The sequence below is a fragment of the Taeniopygia guttata genome, chromosome 3 (genome assembly GCF_048771995.1).
Source record: "Taeniopygia guttata chromosome 3, bTaeGut7.mat, whole genome shotgun sequence".
In the NCBI taxonomy this organism is placed as follows: Eukaryota; Metazoa; Chordata; class Aves; order Passeriformes; family Estrildidae; genus Taeniopygia; species Taeniopygia guttata.
Window position 1 is genome coordinate 72,597,627 of NC_133027.1, and position 15,474 is coordinate 72,613,100.

At 45.0% G+C, this 15,474-nt stretch overlaps 1 protein-coding gene across 1 annotated transcript; it reads right to left on the reverse strand.

The window, feature by feature from the left end:
- Window positions 1-3,487: 3,487 nt before the first annotated feature.
- On the reverse strand, window positions 3,488-13,939 carry CCSAP (centriole, cilia and spindle associated protein). Its single transcript, XM_030268298.4, has 3 exons — window positions 13,580-13,939; window positions 5,882-6,165; window positions 3,488-4,039 (listed from the first exon to the last, which is right to left on the reverse strand). The coding sequence occupies exons 1-3, from the start codon at window positions 13,875-13,877 to the stop codon at window positions 3,866-3,868; spliced, it is 756 nt and encodes a 251-aa protein (XP_030124158.1). The 5' UTR covers window positions 13,878-13,939; the 3' UTR covers window positions 3,488-3,865.
- Between the last annotated feature and the right edge of the window lie 1,535 nt (window positions 13,940-15,474).

A 15,474-nucleotide genomic window follows, 5' to 3' on the forward strand; every position in this document is an offset into this window, starting at 1 on the left:
ATTTTATTCACATGTACAAGTTGACACTACACTATTAAAATAGACAATACAGAGGCATTAAAAACAAATACTGTTTAAAAACCTTAAAAAACACATATTGCTTCAAGCTTAGATGGTATTTCCCTATTTTTTTTAAAGTGAATTCAGTGCTAACAATAGCTGAGGCAGCTTCCCATTCACTTGTACCCCTAATTTCATGGGGCTGCTTGTCAAGGTGTTGAGTCAGGCTCCATTTATGGCTTTGCTGCTGAGTGCACTAACTGAGCTGAAAAAGAAACTGGAACATCCAGGTTACCATACATTAGGCCTTCAGATTGCTAGCATTTGGTCCCTATCACAGTTTAAAAAAAAGTCAGAGAGGGCTTTATAGTTCAGTGGCACTACATTATGCCATAAAAGTGAGAATAGATACACTTCCCTCTGTGTTAGAAATTTAAATTTGCATGTGCTACCTGGATAAAATTCTTACCAGAAACTGTTCCTCAGTTTTGTTAAGTTTGGCTCCAAGTTTAGCTATCACCTTGACTATCTCAGCTTCCTGTGAAAAAGTCTGTATTTCATAGTTGCAAAGATGTGACAGCAGTGACTGAACAGGCATGCTACTGTTATTTTACAGGACATTCTTTTGCAGTTTTCATGGTAACATTTTACACTGTAAACACTAGTCTTCACAACACTATAGTTAGACTGCAGCATTACACATTGTAAAACTCTTGCTTCACTTATCTAAGTACTTCCAGAAACAAAGGAATAAACAGTCATTTTAATTAAGACTTTGGACAATTGAGTATTTACTGTGTTCTTGCCAAAATGTTTTACTTCTAAAACAGGAGTGAGAAGTGTTCACCACTTTGCTAAATTCAAGAGTCCATGCAAGACAACGTTTAGAAATTCCTTAATTTATAGGGAGACATTCACTGGGTTTTCTACTTTTCAGTGAGTCAAATTTGAAGCAAATGGCCACCTCCTGTAGGAATCTATGGAATACACTTAAAGCTTTTACATCTGGAAAGTTCTGCTTTACAATGCAGTTGGCTTTTCATTTGTTAACATCAAAGCACCAGCAGTTTTCCAGACCAAATACTTCACACATAGCACTTACAGTGATCAGAGCTATACTGTTTCATATAGTCTAAGCAAAATAGTAGCTTTATAGTCAATCAATACCCAAATGCAGGAAGGCTACCTGATTTGCAGAATAATTTACCCCTCACATCAGGTATTGTATTACTTAAACCCAGATAGTACCAACAGAGCACCCAGAATTGTTTTGGCTACAGGTCATTTGAAAAAGCACAATGAAGACTCACAAGACCTTATTAGTGTATCTGCTGTCTTTTAGTAAGTGGTCTTTGTGGGGAGCAGCTCTTGACCAGATAAGGATTAGGACTAGACAATTTTCCTCAGTATACAGCAGTCTTGATGCTGTTGAAAATTCTCATTTGAAGACCTGAGCAGGCCTGTGGGTGATGTTTTTAGTTCCCCGGTATCCAAGGCAGAAGACACTTAGGCCTCCTATAATTATTGAAAACACAAACACCTAATGGGAGCTACATATTATCCAAACACAGGTACTTAAGGCAGGCACATAGTCATCCTGACTCCTCCATTCCCTGTAGGAAGAGAGAAATGTAGAAGCTGTCTTCAAAAGCATGGCAAGATGAGTCCTGCCCTACACAGTCAAGGAAACTGTTGAATGTGACAAAATGCACTGAGGGCACAATCCATCTGCTGTGGTTACATAAAGCCTACAAAGCGTGTGGGCAACAGGAACAGGCAAGATTTTATTGAATAAGGCTGTTAAACACTACTGAGTTGGTGCTTTGACACTGTTGTGCAAAGCTTGGGCGGCTTCTGGAACTGCAACGGCATCAGAAGCAAGCTAAGCATATTTACAGCAGTTATTTAAAGAGAAAAACACAGCATAAAAGGAAATCAAAAGAATCTCATATGGAATAAAGGCATTCTCCAGAGTAGTTGTCCCCAGTTTTGGGCACTGTTCTAAAGTTTCAGAAAGTTCTAGTCTATGGTTTACTTAGCAGTCAAAGTCCCCTACAGGGATTTTGCTGCGTATAAAACATTCTTAATCATGCTGTGTTTTCCCAGACTTAAAAGCTGTAATATCTTAAATAGGTAGCCTTCAACAAGAGTGGTCTGTAGTTTTATAGCTTTATGCTTAAAAGGCTGGTTAAATAAAAACAGATTATAATTTCATGGATTCTAGGACATTTTAACAAAATTTAAATTATTAGTAATGAAACCTTTAGTGATGTAATAGACACTAGGAGGCAGCAGTGCTTGGACCCTTTGCACAATTACTTCATTCAAGACCACAATCAGATTTTTCACTAAGCATGTGTACTCTGTTGCAATAGTAATTCTAGAGTCCTCCTTACTCACTGAGATTGTGGAATGAAGCTAAAACTAGTGCAGATTTCTGCTCTAGAAGTGCAAGTATGCTTCCTGTGGGAACATGTCCAACCTGTAAAACACAAGCTTCAAAACAATTAAACTGAGATAACCAACATATGTAACTAACACACAACACATCCGAACAAAACTTTGAAGCTCACAACTACAGCAATCATCTGCCTAAAGCGTAGTTAGCAAACTGAAAAAAAAGATCATTTACAGCCACCTGAGGGAAACAAAACCACCAAGGATATCACAATGACTATCTTACTATGTAGAAGTAGGACCTACAAAACAAAAATGTTCAAACTTCATTATATGTTCTTGTTTACTAAAGAATACACCCCTCCTTTCCCTAGCCCTTACCCCCTTCCCCATCCCCCCATAAGTGAGGGGTTCTGCACCAATTTCGAGAGGCAGCAAGTCATCTACTAGTTTTATCAACACAATTTTTATGTTTAAACCCTTTAACAATATAGTTGTACAATACCTCCAAGCGGAATGTATATTGCACTCTGACCCCCCACTGAGCATAATAGATACTCTGAAGTGCTAAAAATAGACCTCACCAGAAAGGAGCCAGCCCTCTCCTTCAATAAATGCATTTATATTATTAAGTACAGACTACGTGTGACCACGAGATTAGTACAGTGGTACAGCACTATATTTGTAGAACAAGTAACTGCTTAGTGAGTGGCAGCTATCAGATAATGATTGTCTACATTAGGTATTTGGTACAACAGGAACAGCTACAGAAAAATGATCCTGTAGCTGTTTCTTGCCCTGAAAATGAGTGGTTTATTCTAATGACCTTAGAAACAGTGATAAAAGTTAGCATCAGCAGATTCACTAATCAAACAAGGTTGTTATTGTTTGGGGGTTTTTGTTGTTATTTTAAAAGTTTCTGTGTACAGACAATACTTGGTATTTGCCTGCCTAAAGCATCTACACTAAAGCTAGTTACCAGACACACTGGCTTCCTGTTGCCTGTCTTCATATGCTTATTTTCATGAAAGTGTTAAATAGTTTTATAAATACAAAGGCACCTCCATCATTCCTTTGAAGTCTTTCCCCAATACCATCTCCCATGACTTGTATTTTAAATAAGGGAAAACAGATTATTTGTAACCATGATCAAAAAAGTGTTTGCTTTAACTCCCTGTATGCTAAGGTTCACCCTCCCACCCTCAAAACAAACTAACTGAAGCATTAGAAAAATTCCCAAAAGGGGAATTGTTTAAAAGTTTGGGTAGTTATATCTAAAAGCCTCTTCAAATGTTATGGCTCCAAGGATACACCCCACTGTGAGGTAGGTAGCCAAGATAAAAACATTGTAACAAATATTTTAACAGCTGGAAACTCCCTATAAAAACCTTGCATAAGTGGTTTGGTTCCTTGCACCAGTGTCCTGATATGCGTAACTTCTTCTGAGGATGCCTAAGGGAATCCAGGTTCAGAGAGCTCTTGCTGAGTAGCATCTCATGTACTCTGTCATCCAGGGGTTGTCTGGTGGGGAGGGCTTTGTTCGCCAAGTGTTTTCTGCCTCTGCTGATCGCACTCGCCTCTGAGAGAGCTTCCTTTTCTCCACTTGTCTCCTGTTCTTCGCTCGTAGGGCAGATTCGTGAATCTAAAAGACCAGAGTTAGTATTACAGAAGGAGAACAGCCTAGGAACCCCGCAGGAATGATGAGGATCACTTTTTATTTGTCCCAGTCCCCATCCTGAAGAACAGGGATTTTGAGCAATGTTGCATTTTCTTCCTCTAATTTGTACCACTAACTCAACACAGATTTCTTTTTTTTCATTAAAAGTGCTTCAAATTCTGTTCTGCGTTATCTTTCACACTTCCAACTATTAGATGATTGCAAAAATCTTGAATGTTTCAGTCTTACTCAGATGTATTCTAAAAACTTCAGTTCTCTTATTCTGTCACTGATAATCTTAATCACTCTCAATATGCCTAAGCATCCCTTAAAACTTAAGTCATATTAGTAAGACCAAACCCAAGAGATCCCGTAGAGGCTAAAGATCTTCATTTTTAACAGTGCTGAGCACACAATTACATACATTTTTATATTAATAAATTACCATATTTCCACCAAAATTAAATGTGAAGAGCCAGTTTCTATGTTTGTTTGCATCTGTGTCCAGATTGAAAACCTTATCTCCCATCTCAGTAAGGGGTAAGTAGCACCTTTCAAATGTGCAAGAAAAGGTAACCTCAGCAGGCAGTAAGTAGTTAGTTCCTACATAAAGAAACATCCTCAGTGACAAAACAATGCATAATTGGGAGTGTTTCAGAAATGTTCTGCCTTTTCTGTCCAAACTCAAGACCAGAACTGAGGTGTTCCATTACTGTTTCTAGTGTAAGAAATATTAGATGTCTAAGATAAAATAGAAATAATTCTGCTTATGTGAGACTTCAGCCTCTTCTAGGCTTCAACATAAAGCACCACTCAACTATTCTGTGCGCTGACCAAAGTTTATCAAATTAGCATTAGTGTCCATTATCAGGAAAGGCAGCTTCTTTCCAAAGCTGTAAGGCCTACATTCCTCCTTTTGGTCAAAGGTTTGGGCTGTCCAGGAAGGAAAAGCCTGGGCTTCAAATCCCTTCCAAAAACAGCCCATCAAAGGCCAGCTCCATCTTGCACAGCACGACCACTCCCACCTCAGTCCTCAGGTATCTTGTGTCACAGACTCAGACTCTACATTAGCAGTAAGATAAGAACAAGACACTGGCGGGGATGCATTAATGATTGTGTTTTACCAGCCTAAGAGAGTTACAGAGAAGAAAGAAATGGATCTGTTAAAACACTTCCTTGCTGTTTCTAAGTTAGGAAACAGAGCAGAATCCTGGTGCTGTCCATGGCCACATGAATTTAATTTGTGTTATTTTGGTAATATTTACACCAGCCCTGTAATCCATCAGCCATCTGATAGACCATTCTGCTGCAAGCAACATCTCCTACTGGCAAGCCACCAAACTAGGCTGCTAGACAAGACATCTTAGCAGAGAAGCACTTGTACCATCTCAATGAGGCTCCTAGTCGAGGAAGTGCTCCAGCAAAAGTCACTCTTTCACAGCACAAGCATTTCCCCAGTGCTGTGTCTGCCTGCTATGGGGTGCCTGGTGCTAACTGCCTGCTCCTCTCTTCTTCTCAGGAAGTTCAGAATGCAGAAATACTTTTATAACAGCCAATTTTTCTGGTAACACTGTAACAGCTACAAACAGAACAGGCAGTTTTAATTAGAACTTGAAAGTATTTGTCAGACCTAGGAAGCTTCCAATCCAACAGTAAAGATCTCTTATTTGGACATCTCAAGACTCTTCAAGTTTATTGCTAGGATCTACTGCTGGAATCTCCATACATTCAAATAAAGGGACCCCTGAGAAGTTTTACCTAGCTATTAAGACATCTGTAGGCACCTAGCAGTCACTGCCTTTAAATGAAACAGAAGCTCTTACTTACTTCATTCACTGAAGCAGAAGCACAGACATTGTGAGTTTTCTGGCTCCCAGTATCCGTCTGTCTTTCTCCCCACCCATACAGAGCAAATGGATGTTTATTCTCCTTTGGTGCATCTGTCCTTTGGGGACTTTTGGCTGATTTTCGATCATTACGACTGGACAAGGCACTTCGACTTGGACGTCGTCCTGTACGGCTGGTTTTGTCTGCTTCCTTTACAGAAGTATGTTCTACAGTTTTCTCTTGCTCTTCCTTCTCCTGCTTTTCTTGATCTTCTTTTTCTTTCTCTGTGAAAAAAAAAGTTATGCTTTAAGTTCCCAATGACAACATATTAATGTCTCATTTGTACAGCCTCTCAATACATCATTGAAACTGTGCTTTTTTTAGAAATTCAAGAAGTCATTGCTCCCTTAGCAACAGACATACACCTTGCTTAAATGTCTTCATTCTTTCCTTAGTGACTACAATACAGCTTTCACATATTTAAAAATACCTTTCACTGGTGAGGTTACAGATAACCAACAAGCCCAGACAGAACTTAAAGACTGTTTCCAGTGATCTTCTGTCTTCACTATTTCATCCCTGCATGTCTCAGACGGCAAACAGATGGAGCACTGAATGCCACATAGATGCTGCTAGCCAGTCAGAGATGAAGTTTGATAAGACCATGTGCAATATTATATCCCTCATATTATCAGCTTCTGCTGAAAAAGGTGATTGATTCATTTTCAAGCTCCCTGTTTATACATATATCTCTGTTATAGTTTCTGCTTATGAAGGAGAGGATAGTATGAAGCAAAAACCCACAAAGTAGTAGACATCACCTTTGCTACCTGATCAGTGAATTATGTTGTATGTTTAAAGTACCACACTGCAGGCATTACTCTCCAAGGCTCATTTATCTCACACATTTAAGCCTTTCATAGCAAGGGGCCAGCAATAGTCCTTCAGTTACTGGGTATGGAGAGTAGGGTCGGTGAGAGGGAATTTAAAGGCTGAATCACTACAGTTTTAGATCATCACTGAAGACTGAACCAGCATTATATAAATATAAATATTAATAAAAACACAGAGAAACAACTGTTCCATTAGAGCCAATCTTCTTCCCCTTATAGTGTGTGATCACCTACAAGACACATGCCTTTTATTTGCCTAAGAGTATAGGAGTCCACTAGTAACCAATTCCTTTCAAGTCTTATCATTAGAGTCTGTCTTCTGCTAGACTCACACAGTGATCACTCAAACTCTGCTGACACAAACACACCAAACTGGCAAGTTTTCTACCACACCATCTATTTCTGCTTCTGGTGGGGACCAGCTCCACACCACCTCTGTTCCAAGTCTCAGCACATTCAGCCACCACCAGCATACACTAGGATGGACAGAAGGAATTCCTTCACTGTCATAGGGAGTTCTTCTGGTTTAGAGCTTGCTTACATATTGACAGGTTGACCAAGGCCAAGTAGTGCAGTTTTTACTCGGGTGTTTTCATCATTAAAAGCAGAAGGGCTTGCCAATCCTGTGACATAATGGCAACCATTTCTGATAATTGCTGTGATTTCAAGCATGTGCATGCCCAATCCAACATGGCTTTAATCTCAGTTCTGTATCCATCCAGTTCTGATTAAATGGAAGTTTCCTGCCTGGCACACAGATTATGAATTCTTTTACTCCAGCACTCATTTCACGTTTGCAGGGTAAAGATACCAAGGCTTGTTCCATGCCCCAGAACTCCCCTAAGGCAAGCCTTATGCTCTCTTCCTAGCTGTTAGCCTGACCAGCATGGTTTCTACATGCTGCCAAGCAGCACAGAGGCCCTGGTGCTGGGCCCTGTTCAGGCTTGCCTATAACCATCTTCCAAGATGTGCAGGTGTAGCATTCATCTACAGGTGATACTGCAGTGCAGCTGAGTATTTGGTAAAGGGTGGCCAGCAATGTTAAAGTATTTAGAGCTGTATTTGTTGAGAGTTCAGTTGAATGACATCACAAAACAACCAAAAAAAAATAGTCAAGGTCAAAGTAGTGGCATGTTGAGAGTAAGAATGGCTAGATGAATTTTACATACCTAAATAATGGCTGGATGTAGTTTCAGTTATTATAGACAAGGCTGGTAAAAGACAGCAGCAGTGAGCTCAGACATTTTGCTTGTTTTCCCTGTACTCCAGGGCATACAGCTTCACTCTGAAACAAGGCAGCTCATTCATCATGACTGCCAACAGGCAGCACAGAGTTATCCCCTTACAAAATATTATCTAAGCATCTCCCTACACAGCCACTCCAAAGGAGGGACTGCCTAGGTCCTTTATCAGAAGGAAGCGCTGTTTTGAGAAAATTAAACTCTGAAAGAGAACATATTGCTGTCAATTCTGCAACAAGAGTGCTTTTCCTTTCAGAAAGCTGTTCCATCCTCCATTCAAAGGAAAATGTTATCTTCCTTCTCTGCAAAGGGGGATGGAGCAACACTGACTTCATAAACAGCAGAAGTGGCATTTAGAGACTTAAAAATACAGGAAAGTGGGGGCTCTGCAATTACATGGATAGTTCAGCTTTAAAAAACAAGGCAACAGCCATGCCTGGGGATGCTGCTCACCAGGATATAGCTCCAGCTGGTCCAGAAATGATTGAGCCAGCTTGTCCCAAAATAGCAATAAAAGCATATGGGTAAATGGCACTCAGAGTCCTCTGCACAGCCTTTCAGTAAATGCTGTATGCCAGAGTGTACTGTAGCACTTAGGAGCACCTGCTATTAGAGCAGGGGTTTCCATGAACTCACTGCCACAGTGCCATTTACACAGAACTCAGCTGATGAAGGCACAAGATCTCTAACAGTTATTTAAACATTTTATGTAAAGCCACAGTTTTTATCCAAGCCATTTTCTTAGGCAGCACTTTTCATATGAAGTCAGAAGAGCAGCAATTGACAGCAGGACTTAGACCCAGCTGCTCAGGAGGAAGTCCAGGCACCAGCAATTCCTACCCATCTTCTCCTTCCCATGCAGAGTACCAGCTCCAGCAGAGGAAACACAGAACTGACCAGCTTGCAGCACTACAGGGATTAGACAGGAGAGGGGAAAGGCTAGAAACGTTTAAAACTGCATCATGGATGCTAAGCAGAGCACACTGAATGGACAGGAGGGGATTAAGTGCTTAACGGGCAGAACAAGTCTGTCAGGCCCACCCAACACGGCTGCTGAAAGCTCCTGCCCAGAAGAGGTCACTTAAACCCTGCTGCATCGCCCCGCTTGCATAACAGCTCGGCTCAGGCAGGAAGAGCTCCAGGGGAGCTGCTCTCTCCCACAACACTGCACCCCCGGGGTCAGACAGGACCCCCATTTCAAAGGCCCTGATGACTTACTACAGATACCAACAGCCTTCTGATTAGACCCACGGGCCAGGTCACAGGGGTCAGCAGTATTATCTCTATATAGAGATGCTGGCTCCTTACAGCACTGCCTCAGCATCAGGAGAATCACTTTGTGCTTGCATTGCTGCAGGCAGAACTGCAAGTTTCCTGCTTTTGTACCAACACCTCCCCAAGCAGGCCAGGTCTGCTACACCTCTTGAAAGGACTATATAACCAGTTGTGGGTATCCAGAGCTGGGTAGAAAGTAAGTTGCTACAGATGAAACAGATTGCAACATCATTTCTTCAAGGCAGATCTTGTGTGGGGCAATACTGGAGCTAGCAGACACACAGCAGCTCAGAGCTGATTAGATACACACAAGCTTCATCTGCAGCAGAGTTTGGAAAATAATTACTGGATTGGCTTGATAGCAAAGGGAAAAAAATGGGAGCAATTTTAAATAACAGTACTCTAAACCCCTGAATTGACACCCTTGCCTTCTATCCCAATCACAAACTGCTCTTTCCCACATACATGGGCCAGCAAATGCACCTGCAACACGATGACAGACAAGATCGGGGAACAAGTTTGAAATCAGATCTTCTGTTTAGTTCCACTAATCCAGATCAGTCACTTTCCAAATACTTTTGAGGCAACTCCTTCGATGGCAGCTTGTCACTGCTGTTGCTTAAGACCACTGCACAAAAATGCTGAAGGCAAAGTGGCAATAAGGATTGGAAGATGCCTTCATCCTGCATGTGTGTGCAGCAGTGTCATTTCACAAGCAACAGGTCTGACAGCAGCACTGCTGCCAAGAGCTTCTGTATTCTACTTACCAGCCCACTGAGTTCTGTTGACAGCTTTGAGGATGTGTCTACACCATAACTACACCAGTTCATTTAGGTCAAGATTTTGTGGGATTATGTTGAAAGCACATCTGTGCCTGGGCATGTTCCACAGAACAATCCCACAAACAGCTGCCACAAGTGGAGAGTCAGAAGGCATTAACACAAAGTTGCCTCCGAACACACCTTGGTATCACTCAGCCATAGCTTCAGTGCAAGACACAGCAACAAAGCACATTTATCCTATGTGCTGCCCCAAGGGTTCACACTGGCAGTGCTTAAGACCAAGACCACTGTAAAGCCAAGCTGCCTACATGTACTTCCTCTTCACACACCAGAAGCATTCACAACTTTCATAAACACATACGGGCTCATTTCAGTGAGAGAAGGAGGTAACCAGGGTGGCGCATGCCATTATGAATTGTGTTTACCTCAGATTTACCTCAGATATTAAACAACATTAGTGCTGACCAGCTTCTTGGCAACAAGCACTCTCAGTACCACTCAGGCAGAAATCAGATTCTCCACAAAACAGCAGGAAGCAGCAGTAACCAGGTAACAGCTAGGATGTTCCAGCATGTGGGTGGATGTCAGATTCAGAAGAAAAAGATGTCATCAACATGAGCACACTCAGCTACCCCCACACCACTTCAGTGTAATTACATTCTTTCAGAGTAAAAGAGAAAAAAAAAAAAAAAAAAAAAAAAAAAAGCAGTTTAATAGTAGAAGCTTCAGAGTGGTAGTTTCTGTGTTATCTCTTCCACATGCCTTAATTAGCCAGTCACTAAGCAGAAGAAAAATGTATCCTTATGATTGTCCAATACTAAATGGGTCACCTCCTTATATGTGCATTAAGATACAATAAATATCCATTAAACCCAGCTGCCTAAGCAGGGTTGTTTTCAGTCCTTCTGCTGAAGACTTAGCAAAGCTCTTAAATACTCGCAGAAGTTAAAAAATGTTTATTCATTTGGCAAAGAAGTGAATGTGAAGTACAGATTTTTTTCTCCCACTATAAGTATAAAACAGCAAGGACCTAGCAAAACCTTAGGCATTCCCTTACAGCATCCATGGCAAAGGTGTATCAGTTACAGAAACACAGCTGCCCAAAACCCTGCTGCACAGTCCCTTTGCCACAGCTGTAGGACTGAGGACACAACTGGATGCACTGGATAGTCACACACACCATCACTGACCGCAGACAGGGCCTGCATAGCTAGCCAGCTGTTATTCCCTGCAGAATCCCAACTAGAATCAGACTACCAAGTTAACTCCAGCTGGACCTTTCCCTAGAGGGGAGTCAGGGAAGGAATCAGGGAGCAGGCTAATGAGTGAACTGAGCACCCTGGCCAGCAGTCTCTAGCCTTGGCAACTGCTGGTGCCATTAGATTGTAGCAGGTTTATGTGCTCTACCCATACACTCAACAAGAACGAAGATAAATTCAGGTCCCTACAACAGCTGCCCAGGCTTGTACATATTCAAAGTGCATCAGAAAAGCTGGGAATGCCAGGTTCTGAGTGCAGCTTCAACAGCTTCCACCTCCTCTCACTAAAAGCCAAGCCTTTAGAGAGCATCGCCTTTTCCCACGCAACCACTCCCTGATCTTTTGCAATTCCTTATTTCTTCTGACCGAGATACTATGGAGTATGCTCCTAGTCTAACTTCCTCAAGGCCTGATTGAGGAAAGCAAAACTAGGCCTACTAATACTCTTACATACTGGTGAGCTGTTGTGGTTTAACCTCAGCCAGCAATGAAGTATCACACAACCACACACTCCCTCCTCATGCAATGGGATGGGAACAAGAATCAGAAAACTCCTGGGTTGAGATAAAAACAGCTTGGTAATTGAAATTAAGTAAAATATAATAATAGTAGTGAAAAGGGAAGAATAAACCCCAAGAGAAACCCATGATGCACAGTCAGTGGCTCCTGGGCAACTCCGCCCAGTTTATACACTGGGCAGGACTTCCTGGCTATGGAATATCCCTTTGGACAGTTTGGTCAGCTGTCCTGGCTGTGCTTCCTCACAGCTTCTGGTGCACCTGCTCCCTGGCAGAGCATAGGAAACTGAAAAATCCTGTATTTAGTCTAAGTACTGCTGAGCAACTACTAAAAACATCAGTGTGTTATCAACACTATTCTCATACTGAATCCAACACACAGGACTGTAGCAGCCACCAGGCATAAAATTATCTCAGCTGAAATCAGAACAATAGCTTTGGGGAGGTGCAGTGTGTTACCCAGCAGCTGTGTGCACCCCATGTGAGACCTGGGTACCACAGGGCCACCCTGCTGACTGCAGAACCCCACATCACTAATATGCTTTGAAACACCAAGCTCTGGAGCAGATGACAGCATAGAAAAAGCTTTTGTGTAAGCTTTTGCTTAAGGTTAATGAATGCAGTTTAATCTAGAATATCAGAATACAGATCATTCTGGAAAGCTTGGGTCCCAAAGGGCATAGGATCAGATTAGTTTCCCCCACTCCAGACAAGCACATCTAACTCTGGGGAGGGGAGGGGGGGAAACAAAAAACAAACAAACCCACCCCCCCCCCAAAAAAAAAAAAACAAAAAAACCCCAGGAAAAAAAACCCCAAAAACTACAACAACAACCACACAGCATGAGGCTTAACTGAACAGGTCTCAAGGAATATCCCTGCTGCTGTACAACAGAGACAGCTGATTCAAAAAGTATATTTCAAAACACCACTCAATGGCTGCCAGATACAGTATTCTTTCACTACACATAAGAAACCATATCTTATGGGATATAAAAAATAGCAGCTTGAGAAGCTTCACCGTGTTATTATCTGCCAACCACTCTCTTAGATCGTGAGACAACAGAAGGGAATTGCTCTGTGCTACAAGAGAACAAAATGTTACCAGCTCAGCGCCAGTTCAGGCTACTAAGTTAACCACGCTCAGCTACGCACCTAAGATCAAACCTCAGGTGGCATTAAGTACCAAATGTTCAGCAGAGACACATTACATGTGCAGGTCCAGGAAAGCAATTGCGTTAAGAGCCAGCCACCGGCATATAATCCAACTTGCCGCTGCTTTTGCCGGGGAACCCTCTTATATAATTGCAGAGATGCTTGGCTCCCATGGCAACAGTTTACATAAGTGGCTGTGACTCAGGATGAGAGTTGCCACCACTTGGCTCTTTAAAGAGACACCTCCGATGCCGCAGCCACGGCTTCTCCGCAGGCCGAGCCAGGATCCGGCTGCAGGCAGCGGGGCCCGGCTGATGGGCCCTGCCAGCCCCGGGCCGTGTCCTGGGGGCGGGTAAGACGGGCCAGGCGGCGGCCGGGTGTCCCCGCACGGTCACCCCGCCGGGCCCGGGCGCCCCCGGGATCGGAGCTCGGCCCCCAAGCCGCGGCAGGGCGGCTCGGGCAGAGCCGTCTGTGCCGAGCCCCAGAGAAGGGCAGGGCAGCACGGCCCCGCCGCGGGGAGGGCGCTCGGGCCGCACCGGACACACGCGTGCCCCCCGCCACCGCCGCGCTCTCTACCGGGGCTCGCCCGTCCCGCCTCGCTCGGCGCCGCCGCTCCCGCCGCCTCCTCCTCCTCCCGCGCGGCCGCGGGGCTGCCGGCGCCCGGCGGCGAAGGGGACCCGGCGGTGCTGCCGCCGCCGCTGCCGCTGTCCTGCTCCCAGCCGTCCCAGAGCCAGGGCCGGTGCGCCTGCTCCAGGAGCCGGCGGCTGAGGCGGTAGTGCAGCAGCTCCAGGTAGCAGGCGCCGCACGATTCCCACTTGGGCTCCTTGAAGCGCTTCATGTACTCCGTCTTCACGCGCCGCGCCGGCACCACCATGGCGGAGCCGGGTGCCGCAGCCGGGAATCGGGAATCGGGAGCCGCCGGCCGAGCCCGCCCCCTCCCGCTGCTACGTTTAAATCCAAACAGCGGCGTCCGGCCCCGCCCCGAGCGGGGAGGGATGCATAGCGGTGGGGGGGCGGGGAGGACGGGGGCATGAGGCGCAGCGAACGGCATGAGATAGAATGAAAAATAAATCAAATATAAAATAAATCATAAATACACCTAAGCACCGCAGCCCTGGGCCCAGCAGTAGGCCTGTTGGGGCCCGGGGGATCCCTGCACCAAGTGCGGCTCCGGGAAAGCCTCCCCGGCTGAGCGGCAGCCTGGCGCTGCTTGCAGCGGGTCGGGGCACATTGAAACCCAAGCGAGTCCGTGCAGCGCGTCAGAACTGATGCAGCAGCAGCAGCAGCAGCGCCTGCTGCGTGCAGCGCCCCGGGCCGCGGGGGTGCTGCTGCTGCTGCCTCCCATGCCGCTTCTGTAAGAGCAAAGGATGCGCAGCAGCCAGGGCCGGCCGGAGGGAGGCGAAAGCCTCTGCAGCAACAGGGGCCTCTCCGCATTTTGCACTAATCTGCTTTAAAAACCCGTCGCCAGAACATGACTCGCCTAATCCAGCCCTGCGCTGGGCGGCCACCGTCTCTGGGGGTACGAAACGCTTTAGAAACAAGTGCAGAAACCGGGGCGGCCTCTGCAGCCGCCCTCCGCCCTCCTGCCTGCCCGCACACAGACACGCACTCGGCTCCTCAGCGATTTCTGGATATTTCCTTCTCTCACACACCGTATTTAGGGCATCGCAGCGAATCGTGCCCCTGTGGGACAGGATTGTCCTTGAAAATGGTTTGTTACAGAGCCTTTGCCACGGCCCGCTCACTGCTCAGCCCCCCTCTGGGAGGGGACAGCGTGTTCCCCCCGCCCAGCCCCACCCGCTGCTGACGGGCTGCGAGCGAGCGCCCTATTTTGGACACCTGCAAACCTGACTGCCCTTGCCGTGCGCAGGCTCTGCGCAGAGCCCCTCCGGCCTCCTCGCCAGCCCCCGCTCCGACACACGGGGGCACTGATGGATTTTCAGAAACAGAAAACAGTTCTAGGAAACTGTTCCTTTTCTTTCTTTTTTCTTTTTTTTTTTTAACTAATAAGGAAGCAAACAGTATTTTTCATTTTGCCTTGCCCTGCGCGTCCCTTGATTGACACAAACAAACAAAAACAAAAACAAAAACAAAAAAAAAAAAAACCAAAAAAACCCAAAAAACACCCACAAGCTGGCACGGATTCTCGGGATGGTAAACGATGGCTAAGACTTCACTGAAACAAGTGTTGGTGGCTTTAAGGTGAGGGGGCGGGTAAACACCTCTGCCTGCGCGGCAGAGTGATGCAATCATCGATACAGCTAGCATAACCAAATTGACTTACTTTAATCGATATTCAGATCGAGGAGTATTTAGCCCTTTTTTTGCACCTACTGTCTCAGGCTTTCCAACCCCGTGGTGCCCAGGCATGAGTGAGTGGGACAGAGATGTTGCCTGACCCTTGCAGAGGCACCTGGGTATCTCCCTCCAGCCCTCACAGCCCCCCAGCCCTTGCAGTTATGTCAACAGCC

Coding starts and splice junctions, on each gene's coding strand:
- CCSAP (XM_030268298.4), bottom strand. CDS start 13,877: ATGGTGGTGCCGGCGCGGCGCGTGAAGACGGAGTACATGAAGCGCTTC. Junction 6,166..13,579: donor GGCGGGACGGGCGAGCCCCG/GTAGAGAGCGCG, acceptor TTTTTTTCACAG/AGAAAGAAAAAGAAGATCAA. Junction 4,040..5,881: donor CTTCTGCTTCAGTGAATGAA/GTAAGTAAGAGC, acceptor CTGGTCTTTTAG/ATTCACGAATCTGCCCTACG.